Source organism: Leucopleurus acutus, assembly GCF_964270905.1.
Source record: "Leucopleurus acutus genome assembly, chromosome: 3".
Lineage (NCBI taxonomy): Eukaryota > Metazoa > Chordata > Mammalia > Artiodactyla > Delphinidae > Leucopleurus > Leucopleurus acutus.
In genome coordinates, this window is record NC_139145.1 from 74,340,342 (window position 1) to 74,361,291 (window position 20,950).

The window sequence follows — 20,950 nt, forward strand, 5'->3', positions numbered from 1 at the left end:
TGAGAGTCCAGAAATAAAACCACAAATATATGGGCAATTAATTGACAACATAGGAGCAAAGAACATACATGGAGAAAGAATAGTCTCTTCAATAAATGGTGCTGGGAAAACTGGACAGCTACAGCCAAAAGAATCAAACTAGACCACTATCTCACACCACACACAAAAATTAACTCAAAATGGATTAAAGATCTGAATGTAAGACCTGAAACCATAAAACTCCTAGAAGAAAACATAGGAGGTAACTTCATTTATATGAGTTTTAGAGATATTTTTGTGGATCTAATTCCAAAAGCAAGGGAAACAAAAGCAAAAATGAACAAATGGGACTATATCAAACTAAAAAGCTTCTGCACAGTGAAGGAAACCATCATCAAAACGAAAAGGCAACCTACTGAATGGGAGAAGATATTTGTAAATCCAATAAGGGATTATTATCCAAAATATATAAAGAACGCATACAACTTAAAAACAAACAAGTTGATTTAAAAATGGACATTTTGTAATGAATAGACATTTTTCTAAAGAAGACATACAGATGGCCAAAAGGTACATGAAAAGATGTTCAACATCACTAATTATGAGGGAAATGCAAATCAAAACCACAATGAGAGATCACCTCACACCTGTCAGAATGGCTATTGGCAAAAAGAAAAAAATTATGAATATTGGAGAAGATGTGGAGAAAAGGAAACCCTTGTACACTGTTGGTGGGACTGAAAATTGGTGCAGCCACCATGGAAAACAGTATAGAGATTCCTCAAAAAATTAAGAATAGAACTCCCATCTGACCCAGCTATTCTATTTCTAGGTATTATCTGAAGAATACAAAAACAATTTGAAAAGATATATGAACCCCTATGTTTATTGCAGCATTATTTACAACGGCCAAGATATGGAAATAACCTAAGTGTCCATGGGTGCATGAATGGATAAAGAAAATGTGGTACATATACACAAAGGAAAACTACCCCACCAAAAAAAAAGAATTAAATCCAATCCTGCCATTTGCGACAACACGGATGGACCCTGAAAGTTTTATGTTAAGTGATGTAAGTTAAGAAAGACAAATACCATAAAATTTCACTCATGTGTGGAATGTAAAAAAACAAATGAACAAGCAAAATAAAACAAAAACAAACTCATAGATACAGAGATAAGATTAGTGTTTACCAAAGGGAAAGGGAGTTGGGTGGAATGGGTGAAATGGGTAAAGGGGGTCAGCTGTATGGTGATGGATGGTAACTAGAAACGTGCTGATGATCACTTTGTAGTGTGTACAGGCATATTTAGGAGATATTTTGGGTTCAGTTCCAGACCACCACAATAAAGGGAATAAATACTGAAATAAAGTCAGATGAATTTTTTGGTTTCCTGGTGCATACAAAAGTTATATTTATACTATACTGTAGTCTATTAAGTGTACAGTAGCACTGTCTAAAAATACCACGTACATATCTTATTAATGCCTTAAAAACACTTTATGGCTACAAATGCTAACCATCATCTGACCCTTCAGTGAGTCATAGTAGTAACATCAAAGATCACTGATCACAGATCACTATAACAAATATAATAATAATGGAAAAGTTTGAAATACTGTAAATATTACCAAAATGTGACACAGAGACAAGGTGTGAGCAGATGCTGTCGGAAAAATGGCATCGAAGACTTGCTCATTGTAGGGTTGCCACAAACTTTCAATTTGTAAAAAAAAAAGAAAAAAGAAATCTGTGAAGCACAATAAAGCAAAGCACAATGAAACAAGGTATGCCTGTACAGATGTCAAATTATAATGCTGCACACCTGAAACTTACATAACTTAAAAATATTATTCTGGGACTACAAAGAAAAACTTGAATTGGAAAAAGATTTAGACCACATTTATTTAATCCAAGTATTAACTATAACTGAGCAAGTATTTCTCAAATACTCTCCCTAATATTTAAAGTTACAGAGCCTTACTTCTACTCTTAACTATTAACTTCATTTTGGAGCTACTCGGAATTAAGCAAAGTAGAGTTGACCCTCGAAAAACACAGGAATTAGGGGCACTGACCCTTCCATGCAGTCAAAAATCCATGTATAACTTATAGTCAGCCCTCCATATACATATTTCAGTTCCTCTGTGTCTGTGGTTCCAGATCCTCGGATTCAACCGACCTTATATTGTATAGCACTGTAGTATTTACTATTGAAAAAAATCCATGAATAAGTGGACCCACACTGTTCAAACCCACACTGTTCAAAGGTCAACTGTGCACTATTCAGACTCTGTCGCCCTATTAAATAATTTTGGCTTCCTCTCCCTTCCTACCATACGTCCTTAACAGAAGAAATGGATCCATTCTAAGGCTCAGATTTATTCTGCCTTACTGTTTGAGCTTTTCTAAGGCTGCATTTCAAATTTTTCTACCACAGTTCTGCTATCCAAATTGCCAACTTTTCCTTTTACCCAACCTTCAAGTCTCCTCTTTTCAAACTTATCTATTAAGCATGACTCAAAATTCATAATTATTCACACAGAATTTCTCAGAGTTGAAGAGATGTAACATAAGTAAATCTGATCTGCTGTATTTCATATAAGCCAACTCGTTGAGAGAATTACTGTGTACCTAACATGTACATTCAATCAAGCTATACAGATAATATAACTTTGGGTTTCTAAAATAACACCAAGAAAAAGATCAATAAAGGGACAAATGAGAACTGCTTCAATTTTCTTCAAGACTTCCTTTCTTTAATGGTTTCAAAGTGTCTCAAAAATATCTATCTCTACCTTACCCAAGATGGATAAATTCCACAAACAGCATTACATTTCACTGAGTAAATTAAACAGACATTTAGTCTCAAATCCAAATAAAAATACCTCAGCTTTATCAAGCAACATAATTTTACCTTAAAACATGACTCAGCACAGATATTTGGTGAAAAAAAAGACGATTTCACTCTGACTCTTTGAGATACATATTGTTTTATGAGTCAATGAATGCAAAAACTTCTTACGTAACTACTAATGTATTTCAACACATATTTTATCATTGAAGTATAGGATCAAGAGTCATATATTTTTTTCAAATCAAGAATATAAAGCAAACGCTGTAAAGACCAAACTAAAATTTCATTTCCCAGGACAAGTCTGGGCAGTTTTCTAACACTGAGCAAACAAATTAAATTGTTATGAGTTAGGAAAAGTTGCAACTAACAAACAGGGGCTGAGGAGTACCCTAAGCAAACACCAAACAAAACAACCACATCAATATAAATATGATACACAAGAAAGGGGTTTTTCAAAGTGGGAGAGGTGAAGGACAAGAGGGCAAGAAAGAAGAGAGACTCAGAAAGAAGGCTGAGAACAAAGAGTAATGAATGTTTTAAGTTACCAGCTGTGTCTCTTGATCAAAGTTTTTGGCTACTGAACTGCACGAATGCAATCCAACTCATGGGCAAAAGCAAGCTTTTTTATTTGTTCTTACACCCAGTGAATTTTCAACTATAAACTTTTACTCCACCCAATTCCAATTGTTCTAAGAGTATTTTTGACTACTATAAAAAGTCATTGATGGTGAGTTGATGAAAGTTAGTCTGATAGCTTCAAACATCACTAATTTTCAGTGATGCTTATCAGCATCCCCAATATTCAAGACAAGTATATTTTTTCCCAAGAAAAGCTCAAGAATGGGCAAGAATACAAAATTCACACATTATATGAAAATACAATCTCACCATCACTCTCCCAAAATTAATTTAATTGAACACTTCATTTTATGTTTCAGCATTCCACTTAAGTGACAAAACAACATTAATTAATTAAAGTCAGAAAATAACACTTGGAGGTCTAATACTGTCAATACTGCTTGGTACTTCAGTTCCTTATAGGTGGGCAACAGTTAAGCATGTTATTAAAAGAAATATTATCATGATGTTTCTTTCCATTTTCAGGTCCAGTATTGTTCATGTAGGAAGGATTAGAACAACAGTATTAACATTCTTAACAGGAAATTTAAACTCTACAGATTTGATCAAGAAAAACTAAAATCTGGGACTTCCCTGGTGGTCCAGTGGTTAAGAATCCATCTTGCAATGTAGGGGACGCTGGTCAATCCCTGGTCGGGGAACAAAGATCCCACATGCTGCGGGGCAACTAAGCCTGTACACCACAGCTAGAGAGCCCAAGTACCACACTACAGAGCCCATGTACTCTGGAGCCCATGCGCCACAACTAGAGAGAAGCCTGCACACCGCAACGGAAGACCCCATGTACTGCAACTAAGACCATTAAAAAAAAAAAGAAAAACTAAAATCTGATTAGAAATACTAAGTACAGAATTATCATACAGGCTATGTTCTTTTCCAAGGAAGTTTTGCTTTCAGGCATTCTTAACCTTTAGCACAAATGCTTATACTTCTAGCTCAGCAGTTCTCATCACATGGTCCAGAGACACTTAGGGACAGGAGTAGGTGGTCCATGAGACACTTTCAGGAGGGCAGTGACATCAAAATTATTTTTATAATAACACCAAGATGTTATTTATCTTTTTCACTCTCATTCTCTCACAAGTGAAAGTCAAGTTTTCCAGAGGCTACGTGAATGTGATATGGCAATGGATTGAAGGCAGAATCCATTGTTTTTTATTAAGCCAGACATTAAGGAGATGTGCACAACATGTAAAACAAGGCCACTTTTCTCAAATTTGGAAAACAGCGCTAGTTGTGATTTTAAAATACTACTGTTTTTATTTTAAAATGAATACAGCAATATTTTTATATTTGTTTTAATTTCTCATATGGTAAATATCCATAGCTATAACCCACAATAACAAAAGCCCTCTGGGATCCTCAAAAAGTTTTAGGAGTCTAAAAGGATCATGAGACCCAAAAGTTTGAGAATTACTGTTCTGTCCAATTAGGAAGCCCTGATATGAACAAACAGGTGCAATGAGTTCCAAACTCGGTAACAGTCATTCCATTAAAATACCACATCATCCACATTTAGTAATATTCTAGCAATTAACCCCAAATAAAAGGAAAAGCCACCCCACTGTAAAACAGAAGAGTCCTTTCAGTGATAATTCTATTTACACATTTAAAAATTAGTCTTAATTTCAAAGGACATTAAAAAGTAACATCACCTACAAACAAGTAATGTTTATTATAATATATGGAATACTGAATAAATATTATATATTATTCAGTTTCTATCCTCTTTAGGCATAAACAGTTAAGAAAAAATGGATCCTCTCTCACCATTTTTACCCCCAATCTGCAAGCTTACAAATCTGTTCTTCTCACAATATGCTTCTTTATATTTAAATCAAAAATAAAACATGAAATCGTATTATTTTTCATGGCTTTATACTTCTTATGATTACATAGGGAATTACAAAAATGATGCTGTATTTCAGAAAATTAAGTCCTTCATCACCATTTAGTTATACCCTATTCAAAAATAAGGTCTGTTTTTTATGTAAGATTACTGTGTATTAATTAATCACTGAAAATATTAATAGTATAATTACCACACAACATAAACTGTCCTAATACCTGGACCATATAAACCAAATTGAAACCACTATCGGTTAACCTTTCTTTCTTATATTGATAATGCATAGCATTCTTTAAACACACACATTCTCCATAAACTACAAATTTAACAGAAAAATGTTGTACACTTCTATCCAACAGTACCAATATACTTATTCACATATAAATTAGTAAAAGTTTTGCAATGCATAACTTATAGAAATTCCCATACAGAAAGGCCTCTAAAAAGAGATAGAAATATTACATTCACTTAAGATGTCTTCTAAATGCACTTAAGCTAATACAGAAAAAGGAAGTCTAAGAAGCTGCTACTTAAACTGTTTGTTATTTAGGCTGAAATAAGTTTACACTAACCACCACCTCACCTGTATAGTATTCTTCATTATTTTTGTTAAAACCAAAATATAACAGGTAATGTTCTAATTATTTTATTCACTTAACTTTCATGGTTTTGACAATATTTTCTTTCTTGGTACTTGGTACCAAGTACCAAGCAGTATTCTTTAAGAGCAGAATTTCTTAAGTTCTTAAAACACGGTCAGAGAAACTCTAATCTGCCAACTTAATGAATGTAAGAAATTTTAGAAATTATTTAATGCATATACCCATGTTTAAAGGCTTATACTATCACCTACAACCTTTCTCAAAAGTGAACAGTATGATAAAGTGTTCATACAATATGGAATCACCAAAGCCCACTTAGCTAGGAGACAGGGCTAAATACACCAATAAACAAGACATAAACCAAGAAGGCAGAAGGGTCAGTATAAAGAATGAAGAGAAGTTTTTCTAATTCTTAGAAGGCAATACTATGACAAGTGTTAATTTTAGAAACAGCCACTGCTGCTATTATCAAATTATTCTTTAGAACTACATAGTTCAGGAAACATCAAAAAGTCAAGCCGTGCTCGCTTCGGCAGCACATATACTAAAACTGGAACGATACAGAGAAGATCAGCATGGCCCCTGCGCAAGGATGACACGCAAATTCGTGAAGCGTTCCATATTTTTATACACAAAAAAAAACTCAAAATGGATTAAAGACCTAAATGTAAGGCCAGACACCATCAAACTCTTAGAGGAAAACATAAGCAGAACACTCTGACTTAAATCACAGCAAGATCCTTTTTGACCCACCTCCTAGAGAAATAGAAATAAAAACAAAAATAAATGGGACCTAATGAAACTTAAAAGCTTTTGCACAGCAAAGGAAACCATAAACAAGATGAAAAGACAACCCTCAGATGGGAGAAAATATTTGCAAATGAAGCAACTGACAAAGGATTCATCTCCAAAACATACAAGCAACTCATGCAGCTCAATATCAAAAAAACAAACAACCCAATCCAAAAATGGGCAGAAGACCTAAATAGACATTTCTCCAAAGAAGATATACAGATTGCCAACAAACACATGAAAGAATGCTCAACATCATTAATCATAAGAGAAATGCAAATCAAAACTACAATGAGATATCATCTCACACCGGTCAGAATGGCCATCATCAAAAAATCTAGAAACAATAAATGCTGGAGAGGGTGAGGAGAAAAGGGAACCCTCTTGCACTGCTGGTGGGAATGTAAATTGATACAGACACTATGGAGAATAGTATGGAGGTTCCTTAAAAAACTAAAAATAGAACTACCATACAACCCAGCAATCCCACTACTGGGCATATACCCTGAGAAAACCATAATTCAAAAAGACTCATGTACCAAAATGTTCATTGCAGCTCTATTTACAATAGCCAGGACATGGAAGCAACCTAAGTGTCCATCAACAGATGAATGGATAAAGAAGATGTGGCACATATATACAATGGAATATTACTCAGCCATAAAAAGGAACAAAACTGAGTTATTTGTAGTGAGGTGGATGGACCTAGAGACTGTCATACAGAGTGAAGTGAGTCAGAAAGAGAAAAACAAATACCGTATGCTAACACATATATATGCAATCTAAAAAGAAAAAGAAAAAAAATGGTCAGAAGAACCTAGGGGCAAGACGGGAATAAAGATGCAGACCTACTAGAGAATGGACTTGAGGATACGGGAAGGGGAAAGGGTAAGCTGGGACAAAGTGAGAGAGTGGCATGGACATATATACACTACCAAACGTAAAATAGCTAGCTAGTGGGAAGCGGCCGCACAGCACAGGGAGATCAGCTCGGTGCTTTGTGACCACCTAGAGCAGTGGGATAGGGAGGGTGGGAGGGAGGGAGATGCAAGCGGGAAGAGATATGGGGACATATGTATATGCATAACTGATTCACTTTGTTATAAAGCAGAAACTAACACACCATTGTAAAGCTATTATACTCCAATAAAGATGTTAAAAATAAATTTTAAAAAGGCAAGCCACTCACTTGAGAAAAAATTATTTAACAATTTAACATATGCACAGTCTCAAATAGTATATTTAACATCATTTCCATAGTTAGAGATCTTCCAAGAATAGTAATTTATGACAGAAAAAAAAAGGTTATTTGACTTTCTGTGATGAAGTATCAGCTGATAAAGAAATTCCAAGGAATAAATGATTGCAAATTAGGTCAATATGGCCTATATAAACCATCTGATGTCAAGGAAATAATTTAAGACACAGAAGCATTATTCGGAATCACAGATCTTCAAAACACTTTTCCCCATACATTGCAAAATATATCCCATGCATTTTCATGAAGTATCATATCAACAATTCAACTAAACTATTTTTCAAGTAGATTAAAAAAAAACTGAATTAATTCTAATAATTAAAACCTATGCTTCTCTAGAAAGTGATTATTTTTAGGCAGCTGAATTGTACAGCCAGTTAATTAAATAACTACCTGCATATGCCCTTGGTTTATCATTTCTGATCATTTAAAAATTACTCATCACTGACTTTTTTTCCTTCTATTTCTGGATCTCTAAATTTACCTAATCATAGGGTGATACAAATGACATTAATTAAAATAAATAAATTTTTGAAATTACATGGTTATGTCTATTTGTCAAAAGTGGAATAAACTCAAAATGTAATAATATGATTTTACATAATATTAATATATCAAACTTTAAACATATGATCACAAAAGCTAAAAAGCTATAGGAAATATTGGAGATTATGTACTACAACTTCACATCTGATGATAGAAAACAGTCTATTATTCTCATTAAAGAATTTACCATTTCAACCATTCACCAAGGGCCTACAATTGTCAATCATTCTGCTCAGTTTCAAGGATAAAAAGATGATTCTCACTGCCCTCAAAGAGTTCAAATTTTAATGGAGGAGAGAGACATAAGCAAATATAAATATAATGTGGTATGATGAAAGAAAAATGAAGATGTATTCAAAATAATTTCAAGTCAAAGAAGAAGCTTTTTCTGGAATGAAACAGATGCCAGAAAATGTACTGCAAAAGAGGAGATACTTTAGCTGGGGACTGAAGAAAGAAGAAATTCATCAAGAAAGAAAGACATTCCAGAAAGAAGAATATGGATATATGAAAATAATAAGATCTATTCAGAGAACACTAAGTTTAGTGCAACTAAAAAGTGGGTCAAATAGAAAGAGAAAGAAATGTGGACTTTATACTAAATGACAAGTCTCTAAGAGGAATGTAGGGAAGAAGGAAGTGAGATGCACAAAAAGAAGCCCAATTCAAAAATAGGTGACAATGAAGACTGGGAGAAGAGAATGAAGTCAACAGATCTCTTAAGAGACATAACTGACGGACCTTTTTGATGATTATCCCAAAAAGTCAAAATTAAAGGTGACTAACACTTTCAGCTTGAATGGGTGAGCCACTAATGGAATAAGATAATCCAGAAAAACAGGTCTTTTGGAAGAGAGAGAAATCATTGGAAAAGTAAGGGGAAAGAAGATAGGGAGAGAAATTCTGGGTATACAGAATTGCTGATTCTAGTAGAGACATACACGTATGACTAGATTTTAAGAATGAAGGCCGGGATAAAGAATTGGAAATTATCCGTATATAGATGGTAATTTCATCCTTTCCTTCCTCCCTCCTGTTACAAAAAAATCCAGAATCATAAAAATGAAAGCCACATACGAAAAACAGAAGGAAGAAGCTAGAGCGAGCCTGATTCCTTACTTCTGTGTAGCCATATCAATCCTACAATTGTCTACTTCAGGACTCCTTGTTTATTTTTCCTCACATAACATTGCTTTACTTGTTTAAGCTACTGCTGTCATGATTTTTGATACTGACAGTCAAATTTATTCCTACCCAATGCAGTGGTCATCATGGTTTTGCCTATGTTCCTCTTCTCTTGACACTCTCTACACTCTCCTATGGGAGACCTCATCCATTCCCTTAGCTTTAAAAACCACCTATGTGTTGATGACTCCCAAATCTAGATCTTCATTTTACTCAATAAATGCTGAGTGGATATTACAAACAAGACCATTTGAAACATTAAATTTTTGTTATCAGAGAAACTGATAATGGTATAAAACAATACTCTAATCCTATGGAAAGCTATAAATAATATAAGGAGTCAACCCTCATACGCACACTGCAGTAAAGCTGTACAGTCCTACTGTATATATGTAACAGATTCAGTGAACAAATAAGAGAGAAAAGTGGGATACTGCCAAGGAGGTTAGATAAGGAGAAAGACGTACAGGAGAATCAAAACCTAGAGAGTAGAACTAGATAAACTGTATATTATTTCACAGATATTTCAGTAAATAATTCTAAATAAATCTGCTTTAGTTTGTTTTTGCTGTGGCAAAATATACATAATAGAAAATTTATCATTTTAACCATTTTTAAATGTACAGTTCAGTGGCATCACGTAGAGTCACATTGTTGTGCAACCACCACCACTATCCACCTCCAGAACTTTTTCATCATCCCAGGCTGAAACTCTATACCCATTAAACAATATTTTCCCACTCCCCTCTCCTCTCAGCCCCTGGCAACCACCATTCTGAATTCCGTCTCTATGAATCTGACTACTCTGGGTATCTCAAAGTGTGGAATCACACAGCATTTGTCCTTTTGTGACTAGCTTACTTCATTTAGCATAACGTTCTCAAGGTTCCTCTATACTGTAGCACGTGTCAGAATTTCCTTCCTTTTTAGGGCTGAATAATATTCCCTTCTATGTATAAAACCACACTTTGTATATCCATTCAAAGTTGTTTCCACCTTTTGGCTATTGCAAATCACACTGCTATGAACATGGGTGTACAACTATCTGTTTAAGTCCCTGCTTTCAGTTCTTTTATGCATATAATTAGAAATGGAACTGCTGAATCAAATGGTAATTCTATGTTTAATTTTTTGAGGAACAGTCGTACTGTTTTCCACAGCAGCTGCAGCAATCCACATTCCCACCAGTAATGCACAAAGATTCCAATTTCTCCATATTCACACCAACACTAGCTGTTTACTGGTTTTCGGTTTGCTTTTCCTTTATTTAGTTAATAACAGCCACCCTAATGGGTGCGAAGTGGTATGTCTTTGTGGGTCTGACTTACATTTTCCTAATGATTTGTGATATTCAGCATCTTTTCATGTGCTTATTGGCTATTTGTATATCTATCTTCTTTAGAAAAATGTCTATTCAAGTTCTGTGCCCACTTTAAAGTTGGATTGTTTGTATTTTTGCTGTTGAGTTTTAGGACTTCTTTATATATTCTTTTTTTTTTTTTTTTTTTGGCAGTACGCGGGCCTCTCACCGCTGTGGCCTCCCCCGCTGCGGAGCACAGGCTCCAGATGCGCAGGCTCAGCGGTCATGGCCCACGGGCTCAGCCGCTCCGCAGCACGTGGGATCCTCCCGGACCGGGGCACGAACCCGCGTCCCCTGCATCGGCAGGCGAACCCCCAACCACTGCGCCATCTGGGAAGCCCCTATATATTCTGAATATTGATTAAATATATCTATTTTTTAAATTTATTTATTTTATTTATTTTTGGCTGCACTGGGTCTTCGTTGCTGTGCGCGGGCTTTCTTTAGTTGCGGAGAGCGGGGGCTACTCTTTGTTGTGCTGCGCGGGCTTCTCATGGCGGTGGCTTCTCTTGTTGCGGAGCACAGGCTCTAGAGTGCAGGCTCAGTAGTTGTGGCGCATGGGCTTAGTTGCTCCGCAGCATGTGGCATCTTCCCGGACCAGGGCTCAAACCCATGTCCCCTGCACTGGCAGGTGAATTCTTAACCACTGCGTCACCAGGGAAGCCCAGTATATCTATTTTTAAAGAGAACACTAACAAGCAAGTTGCTACTTAAATGAAACTTACAATATCATAAAAGAATTATAGATTAAATTACTATGAATGCCCCACTTATGATTAAGAGCAGTCTGAAAATACAATCCTTTCAAGTAGCAATTCCAAAATCAAATAATTTTTAAGTCATCAGTCTCTCCTCAAAACAATTAAACACTCTTGTTTTTCTATAAAGCTCACGAGTACGCAAAAATGTTTTTAAAATTCATGATCGATAAAAACACTAACAAGTAACTAAAATTCACATGATTCACGTGAAACACTCAAAACTACACACACCTGTCAGAGTTTCAGAGCCACCATAACACACACCTTCAAGCAATAACACTCATATTTCAATTTATGTAAGTGCTATGCCGTGGAGTACAGGGGAGCACCCTTATATATGCAGACTAAATGGCGGTCCCTGGAGTCGTGGGGCACAACAGCCCTTTGGCATTCAAGTGCTAACAGATGTATGTTCCACTTTATTATTACTATCCCTGACATAAATTTTAAAGTTAAAAAAAGTAAAGAATATAATAATAAAAGTAAGTGCACCATGGTATTCAATTCAATGACTCCCTAAACTCCAAATTAACTTATTCATTCTTATCCAATTAAAGTACTCCATCATATTTTTCCAAATGATAATTTTACTACTTAAATAGATAGATCTCTTATTTTCATCTCCCCAGCATCCAATCTTCCTTCTTCTGTTAACACCTCAATTTCCCATTAGACAACACCTCTACCCATTCTCAGTCCCTGAACTTCACAGGTAGTGCCTGAGATGAGTAAGTCTGGGCAATCAAATTCAGTGATTAAATCATTAGACACAAAATAAGACAGTAAGGTTCAGTCCTAGAACTTTTGCTGAAATTTTTAGTTAACAGATACTTTTAAAATTGCTAAGCTGGGCTGTTGGTAAGCACCTTTGCCGTCTCATAAGAAGGGCCAATCAGAGAAAAAAGCTTACACACACACAAAAAGGCAGAGCATAAAGACAAACTCAACGGTGTCCCTGATGACAGTACTGCAATGTCTTATAGATAAGTCCTTTCCCTGAATTTACAGTACATAGTCAATAACTCCTTTTTTTTTTTTCCCCACTTAGCTTCTTAGGGCTTTCTGTCACTTGCCAGTCCTAACTAATATGCATGGTTTCACATATAATTGTGTCCCCTTATCATTTACATCTCAGTTGTCAGTGATAATTTTGATAAGTCCTGGAGGCCTGTCTGTATCAGACTTAAACATGCATTATAGAACGTTTATAATGATAAAACATTACAAAATGTCAACTTATTGTCCCCACAATGACTACTCATTTGAAAGTATGCTCTTAGGGAAAAAAAAGAATGCAAAATTGATAAATGTATTAAAAAATGTACAACTGTACCAAGTAGAATGTAAACACGTGCTTACAAAAAACACATCAAAAACTTCCATTTTATTAAATCTGGGGAAACAAAATATCCCTACTTGATAAGAAACTGTATGTATAAAATCATTACAGTTAGAATAGTAGTGAACAGAAAAAGTGGAGTTGAGAGAAACGTTAACATAAAGTAAATGCAACGAAAAATGGGAAATTTTCTCATTAGTTTTTTCCAATGGCACAAAATATCCATTCTCACTTAGATTTAGGGTTTATGTAAAAATATACCTGTATTAATTTCCTACAGCCACTGTAATTACTACACACCTGTGGCTTAAAATAACAAAAATTTATTTCTCACAGTTCTGGAGGCCAAACATTTGAAATCAGTTTCAACAGGCTGAATCAAGGAGGTTCTATAGGACAATCCTATACCAGGTTTTCATGGCTGCCAGCATTCCTTGGCTTATGGCTATATCACTCCAATCTTGGCCTCTGTAGCCACTTTGCCTTTTCTTCTTCTGTGTATGTTAATGGTTCTTCTGACTCTCTTTTACAAGGACATTTGTGACTGCATTTAGGGGCCACCCAGATAACCCAGAATAACCTCCTGATCTCAAGATCCTTAACTTAATCATACCTTTGAAGTCTTTACTATAAGGTAACATTTACAGATTCCAGGGATTATGATATGGATATTTTTTATGCAGCCATTTTTCAGCCTACCACCATGTCATAAATCATTTCAATAACTATAATACCACCAAAAAGGCTAAGCACCTGGAAACTATATGCACCTTATATTCTCAAATTAAATTTTTTTACAATGTTCTCTATTTATATTAGTACCAACACAAAAAGCTCCAAAAATGTCATATTTAGAATAAAAAGGGAAGACTGTAGTAAGAAAATATCTACTAAGCATTGCCTTAAGAAGTGATTAATATTAACTAAATTTAACATACTATTCTTTGAAACCACAGAGTTCTTATCATGACAATCCGTTTTATTACAAATTAAAAAATTAATATAAGACTTTACCTCCAGATCCTAGCTGCTTGTAGAATCTGTATTCCAAATGTAGTTGTGGTGCTCTGGATTTCATGGGCTCCTAATTTAAAAAAAAAAAGCAACAACAAAAAATATTTAAGTTATTAAAATATCACCAGGCCCCAATTCCAAATTTATAAATCTTGGTGTCAACAATTTTTTTTTTTTGGTATTCCAAGCATTGTTCTTTATAATATTTCAACGTCTTGCCTTGATTAAAATACAATCTGAGACAGAGTAAACCTGTGTTCAACAATTTCCACAAATACATATAGTATCCATACATATGGAAAGACCCACCTCAATAAAGCAAAAAAATATTTAATATTTCAAACATTCAGAAGCATATGAATGCATTAGAAAAGGTCTTTAAAAGCTACATAATAAACCAGTAGTTAACTCAGGAGAGGGATCTAGCTTTGAGTAAGGTCAAAGGTGAATTTTTAATTTCTGTTGATTTTTTTATTAAAGATCAATATATATATATATTTTTTTTAGGCAGTAAATATGGTCTATTTTTGCTTCTTTCCAATAAAATACATTTGATCACTTTTTTTTTATACAGCAGGTTCTCATTAGTCATCCATTTTATACACATTAGTGTATACATGTCAATCCCAATAGTCCAATTCATCACACCACCACCACCACCCACCCGCTGCTTTCCCCCCTTGGTGTGCATACGTTTTTTCTCTATATCTGTGTCTCAATTTCTGTCCTGAAAACCGGTTCATCCATACCATTTTTCTAGGTTCCACATATATGCGTTAATATATGATATTTGTTTTTCTCTTTCTGACTTACTTCACTCTGTATGACAGTCTCTAGATCCATCCACGTCTCAACAAATGACCCAATTTCGTTCCTTTTTATGGCTGAGTAATATTCCACTGTATATATGTACCACATCTTCTTTATCCATTCGTCTGTCGATGGGCATTTAGGTTGCTTCCATGACCTGGCTATTGTAAATAGTGCTGCAATGAACATTGGGGTGCATGTGCCTTTTTGGGTTTTTTTTAACATCTTTATTAGGGTATAATTGCTTTACAATGGTGTGTCAGTTTCTGCTTTCTAACAAAGTGAATCAGTTATACACATACATATGTCCCTATATCTCTTCCCTCTTGCATCTCCCTCCCTCCCACCCTCCCTATCCCACCCCTCTAGGTGGCCACAAAGCACCAAGCTGATCTCCCTGTGCTATGCAGCTGATTCCCACTAGCTAGCTATTTTACGGTTGGTAGTGTATATATGTCCATGCCACTCTCTCATTTTGTCCCAGCTTACCCTTCTCCCTCCCCGTATCCTCAAGTCTATGCTCTAGTAGGTCTGCATCTTTATTCCCACCTTGCCCCTAGGTTCTTCGGACCGTTTTCTTTTTCTTTTTTAATTTAGATTCCATATACATGTGTTAGTATACGGTTATTTGTTTTTCTCTTTCTGACTTACTTCACTCTGTATGACAGTCTCTAGGTCCATCCACCTCACTACAAATAACTCAGTTTCGTTCCTTTTTATGGCTGAGTAATATTCCATTGTATATATGTGTCATATCTTCTTTTGATGGACGCTTAGGTTGCTTACATGTCCTGGTAAATAGAGCTGCAATGAACATTTTGGTACATGACTCTTTTTGAATTATGGTTTTCTCAGGGTGTATGCCCAGTAGTGGGATTGCTGGATCATATGGAAATTCTATTTTTACTTTTTAAGGAACCTCCATACTGTTCTCCATAGTGGCTGTATCAATTTACATTCCCACCAACAGTGCAAGAGGGTTCCCTTTTCTCCACATGCTCTCCAGCATTTGTCGTTTGTAGATTTTCAGATGAAGCTCATTCTAACTGGTGTGATTTGAATTGTAGTTTTGATTTGCATTTCTCTAATAATTAGTGATGTTGAGCAGCTTTTCATGTGCTTCTTGGCCATCTGTATGTCTTCTTTGGAGAAATGTCTACTTAGGTCTTCTGCCCATTTTTGGATTGGGTTGTTTGTTTTTTTAATATTGAGCTGCATGAGCTGTTTATATATTTCGGAGATTAATCCTTTGTCCGTTGATTCGTTTGCAAATATTTTCTCCCATTCTTAGGGTTGTCTTTTCGTCTTGTTTATGGTTTCCTTTGCTGTGCAAAAGCTTTTAAGTTTCATTAGGTCCCATTTGTTTATTTTTGTTTGTATTTCCATTACTCTAGAAGGTGGATCAAAAAAGATCTTGCTGTGATCTATGTCAAAGAGTGTTCTTCCTATGGTTTCCTCTAAGACTTTAGTAGCGTCCGGACTTACATTTAGGTCTCAAATCCATTTTGAGTTTATTTTTGTGTATGGTGTTAGGGAGTGTTCTAATTTCATTCTTTTACACGTAGCTGTCCAGTTTCCCCAGCACCACTTACTGAAGAGACTGTCTTTTCTTCATTGTATATCCTTGCCTCCTTTGTCATAGATTAGTTGACCATAGTTGCGTGGGTTTACCTCTGGGCTTTCTACCTGTTCCATTGATCTACGTTCCTGTTTTTCTGCCAGTACCATACTGCCTTGATTACTGTAGATTTGTAGTATAGTCTGAAGTCAGGGAGTCTGATTCCTCCAGTTCCGTTTTTTTCCCTCAAGACTGCTTTGGCTATTCGGGGTCTTTTGTGTCTCCATACAAATTTTAAGATTTTTTGTTCTAGTTCCATAAAAAATGCCATTGGTAATTTGACACGGATTGCATTGAATCTGTAGATTGCTTTGGGTAGTATAGTCATTTTCACAATATTGATTCTTCCAATCCAAGAACATAGTATATCTCTCCACCTGTTGGTATCATCTTTAATTTCTTTCATCAGTGTCTTAGAGTTTTCTGCATACAGGCCTTTTGTCTCCCTAGGTAGGTTTAATCCTAGGTATTTTATTCTTTTTGTTGCAATAGTAAATGGGAGTGTTTCCTTAATTCCTCTTTCAGACTTTTCATCATTAGTGTATAGGAATGCAAGAGATTTCTGTGCATTAATTTTGTATCCAGCAACTTTACCAAATTCATTGATTAACTCGTTTCCTGGTGGCATCTTTAGGATTCTCTATGTATAGTATCGTGTCATCTGCAAACAGTGACAGTTTTACTTCTTCTTTTCTGATTTGTATTCTTTTTATTTCTTTTTCTTCTCTGACTGCTGAGGCTAGGACTTCCAAAACTATGTTGAATAATAGTGGCAAGAGTGGACATCCTTTTCTTGTTCCTGATCTTAGAGGAAATGCTTTCAGTTCTTCACCACTGAGAATGATGTTTGCTGTGGGTCTGTCATATGTGACCTTTATTAGTTGAAGTACGTTCCCTCTATGCCCACTTTCTGGAGTTTTTATCATAAATGGCTGTTGAATTTTGTCAAAAGCTTTCTCTGCATCTATTGAGATGATCATATGGTTTTTATTCTTCAATTTGTTAATATGGTGTATCACATTGATTGATTTGCATATACTGAAGAATCCTTGCACCCCTGGGATAAATCCCACTTGATCATGGTTTATGATCCTTTTAATGTGCTGTTGGATTCTGTTTGCTAGTATTTTGTTGAGGATTTTTGCATCTATATTCATCAGTGATATTGGTCGCTAATTTTCTTTTTTTGTAGTATCTTTGTCTGGTTTTGGTATCAGGGTGATGGTGGCCTCATAGAATGAGTTTGGGAGTATTCCTTCCTCCAAAATGTTTTGGAAGAGCTTGAGAAGGATGGGTGTTAGCTCTTCTCTAAATGTTTGATAGAATTCACCTGTGAAGCCATCTGGTCCTGTACTTTTGTTAGTTGGAAGATTTTTAATCACAGTTTCAATTTCATTACTTGTGATTGGTCTGTTCATATTTTCTATTTCTTCCTGGTTCAATCATGGAAGGTTATACCTTTCTAAGAATTTCTCCATTTCTTCTAGGTTGTCCATTTTATTGGCATAGAGTTCCTTGTAGTAGTCTCTTAGGATGCTTTGTATTTCTGTGGTGTCTGATGTCACTTCTCCTTTGTCATTTCTAATTTTATTGATTTGAGTCCTCTCCCTCTTTTTCTTGATGAGTCTGGCTAATGGTTTATCAATTTTGTTTATCTTCTCAAAGAACCAGCTTTTACTTTTATTGACCTTTGCTATTGTTTCCTTTGTTTCTATTTCATTTATTTCTGCTCTGATCTTTATGATTTCTTTCCTTCTGCTAACTTTGGGTTTTGTTTGTTCTTCTCTCTCTAGTTCCTTTAGGTGTAAGGTTAGATTATTTATTTGAGATTTTTCTTGTTTCTTGAGGTAGGCTTGTATAGCTATAAACTTCCCTCTTAGAACTGCTTTTGCTGCCATCCCATAGGTTTTGGATTGTCACGTTTTCATTGTCATTTGTCTCGAGGTATTGTTTGATTTCCTCTTTGACTTCTTCAGTGATCTCTTGGTTATTTAGTAACGTAGTGTTTAGCCTCCATGTGTTTGTGTTTTTTGCGTTTTTGCCCCTGTAACTGATTTCTAATCTCATAGCTCTGTGATCAGAAAAGATGCTTGATATGATTTCAATTTTCTTATATTTACTGAGGTTTGATTTGTGACCCAAGATGTGATCTATCCTGGAGAATGTTCCTTGCGCACTTGAGAAGAAAGTGTAATCTGCTGTTTTTGGATGGAATGTCCTATAAATATCAATTAACTCTATCTGGTCTATTGTGTCATTTAAAGCTGTTTCCTTATTTATTTTCATTTTGGAGGATCTGTCCATTGGTGTAAGTGAGGTGTTAAAGTCCCCCACTATTATTGTGTTACTGTCGATTTCCCCTTTTACAGCTGTTAGCAGTTGCCTTATGCATTGAGGTGCTCCAATGTTGGGTGCATATATATTTATAATTGTTATATCTTCTTCTTGGATTGATCCCTTGATCATTATGAAGTGTCCTTCCTTGTCTCTTGTAACATTCTTTATTTTGAAGTCTATTTTATCTGATATGAGTATTGCTACTCCAGCTTTCTTTTGATTTCCATTTGCATGGAATATCTTTATCCATCCCCTCACTTTCAGTCTGTATGTGTCCCTAGGTCTGAAGTGGGTCTCTTGTAGACAGCATATATATGGGTCTTGTTTTTGTATCCATTCAGCAAGCCTGTTTCTTTTGGTTGGAGCTTTTAAGCCATTCATGTTTAAGGTAATTATCGATATGTATGTTCCTATGACCATTTTCTTAATTGTTTTGGGTTTGTTTCTGTAGGTTCTTTTCTTCCCTTGTGTTTCCCACTTACAGAAGTTTCTTTAGAATTTGTTGTAGAGCTGGTTTGGAGGTGCTGAATTCTTTAGCTTTTGCTTGTCTGTAAAGCTTTTGATTTCTCCATCAAATCTGAATGAGCTCCTTGCCGGGTAGTCTTGGTTGTAGGTTCTTCCCTTTCATCACTTTAAGTATATCATGCCACTCCCTTCTGGTTTGTACAGTTTCTGCTGAGAAATCAGCTGTTAACTTTATGGGAGTTCCCTTGTATGTTATTTGTTGTTTTTCCCTTGCTGCTTTCAATAATTTTTCTTTGTCTTTAATTTTTGCCAATTTGATTACTATGTGTCTCGCTGTGTTTCTCCTTGGATTTTTCCTGTATGGGACTCTGCAGTTCCTGGACGTGGGTGGCTATTTCCTTTCCCATGTTAGGGAAGTTTTTGACTATAATCTCTTCAAATATTTTCTCGGGTCCTTTCTCTCTCTCTTCTCCTTCTGGGACCCCTGTAGTGTGAATGTTGTTGCGTTTAATGTTGTCCCAGAGGTCTCTTAGGCTGTCTTCATTTCTTTTCATTCTTTTTTCTTTATTCTGTTCCACAGCAGTGAATTCCACCATTCTGTCTTCCAGGTCACTTATCCGTTCTTCTGCCTCAGTTATTCTGCTATTGATTCCTTCTAGTGTAGTTTTCATTTCAGTTATTGTATTGTTCACCTCTGTTTGTTGGTTCTTTAATTCTTCTAGGTGTGTTTTAAACATTTCTTGCATCTTCTCAATCTTTGCCTCCATTCTTTTCTGAGGTCCTGGATCATCTTCACTATCATTATTCTGAATTCTTTTTCTGGAAGGCTGCCTATCTCCACTTCACTTAGTTGTATTTCTGGGGGTTTATCTTGTTCCTTCATCTCGTACATAGCCCCCTGCCTTTTCATCTTGTCTATCCTTCTGTGAATGTGGTTTTGTTCCACAGGCTGCAAGATTGTAGTTCTTGCTTCTGCTGTCTGTCCTCTGGTGGATGAGGCTATCATGGAGGCTTGTGCAGCTTTCCTGATGGGAGGGACTCTCAACTCTTCTATAATGTAATAATCTATTAGTCATCTTTGTCTCCGTAAGGTTAAATCCACATAGTCAACTTTAAGCGCAGCGTAAAATAAATTAATGCCATAAATGTACACAAGGTTAAGGGGCTATTAGATCAAGCATTAGGGAAATCTGTGTTTGACTCTTTGACCCTGAAGAAGAGTATACTGTGAACATTCATGACTAGAATGGTGGCCCTGATTCTATTTCTCCTGTTTCCAGGAATTCACCTCTAAACTATATATTTCTAATGTAAAGAAAAGTAAGAAATTACAGAAAAGTAAGAAAGAACAAAGACAGAGATAGGAAAATTCTGATAGTAGCAACAATATATATTTTTTTAATTTTTAGCTGGAGTACAGCTTACAATAAAATACACAGTTCATAAGTATTAGGCCCATGAGCTTTGTAAATGGTATATATCCCTGCAACCACCATCTCAAAAAACCTTTAGCCTCTAAAGTTTAGAGCATTTCCAT

General features: G+C 35.6%; 1 protein-coding gene across 9 annotated transcripts in view; it reads right to left on the bottom strand.

The window, feature by feature from the left end:
* CSNK1G3 (casein kinase 1 gamma 3) overlaps positions 1-20,950 on the bottom strand; it is a 130,623-nt gene that overhangs the window by 58,604 nt on the left and 51,069 nt on the right. For 8 of the 9 annotated variants that reach the window (XM_082837211.1, XM_082837210.1, XM_082837218.1 and 5 more), the window contains exon 4: positions 14,184-14,253. In XM_082837211.1, coding sequence (XP_082693337.1) covers positions 14,184-14,253 — 70 coding nt within the window. Of the gene's footprint in view, positions 1-14,183; positions 14,254-14,996; positions 15,139-20,950 lie in introns of those variants that run through there. The other variant, XM_082837216.1, reaches the window with a different exon arrangement.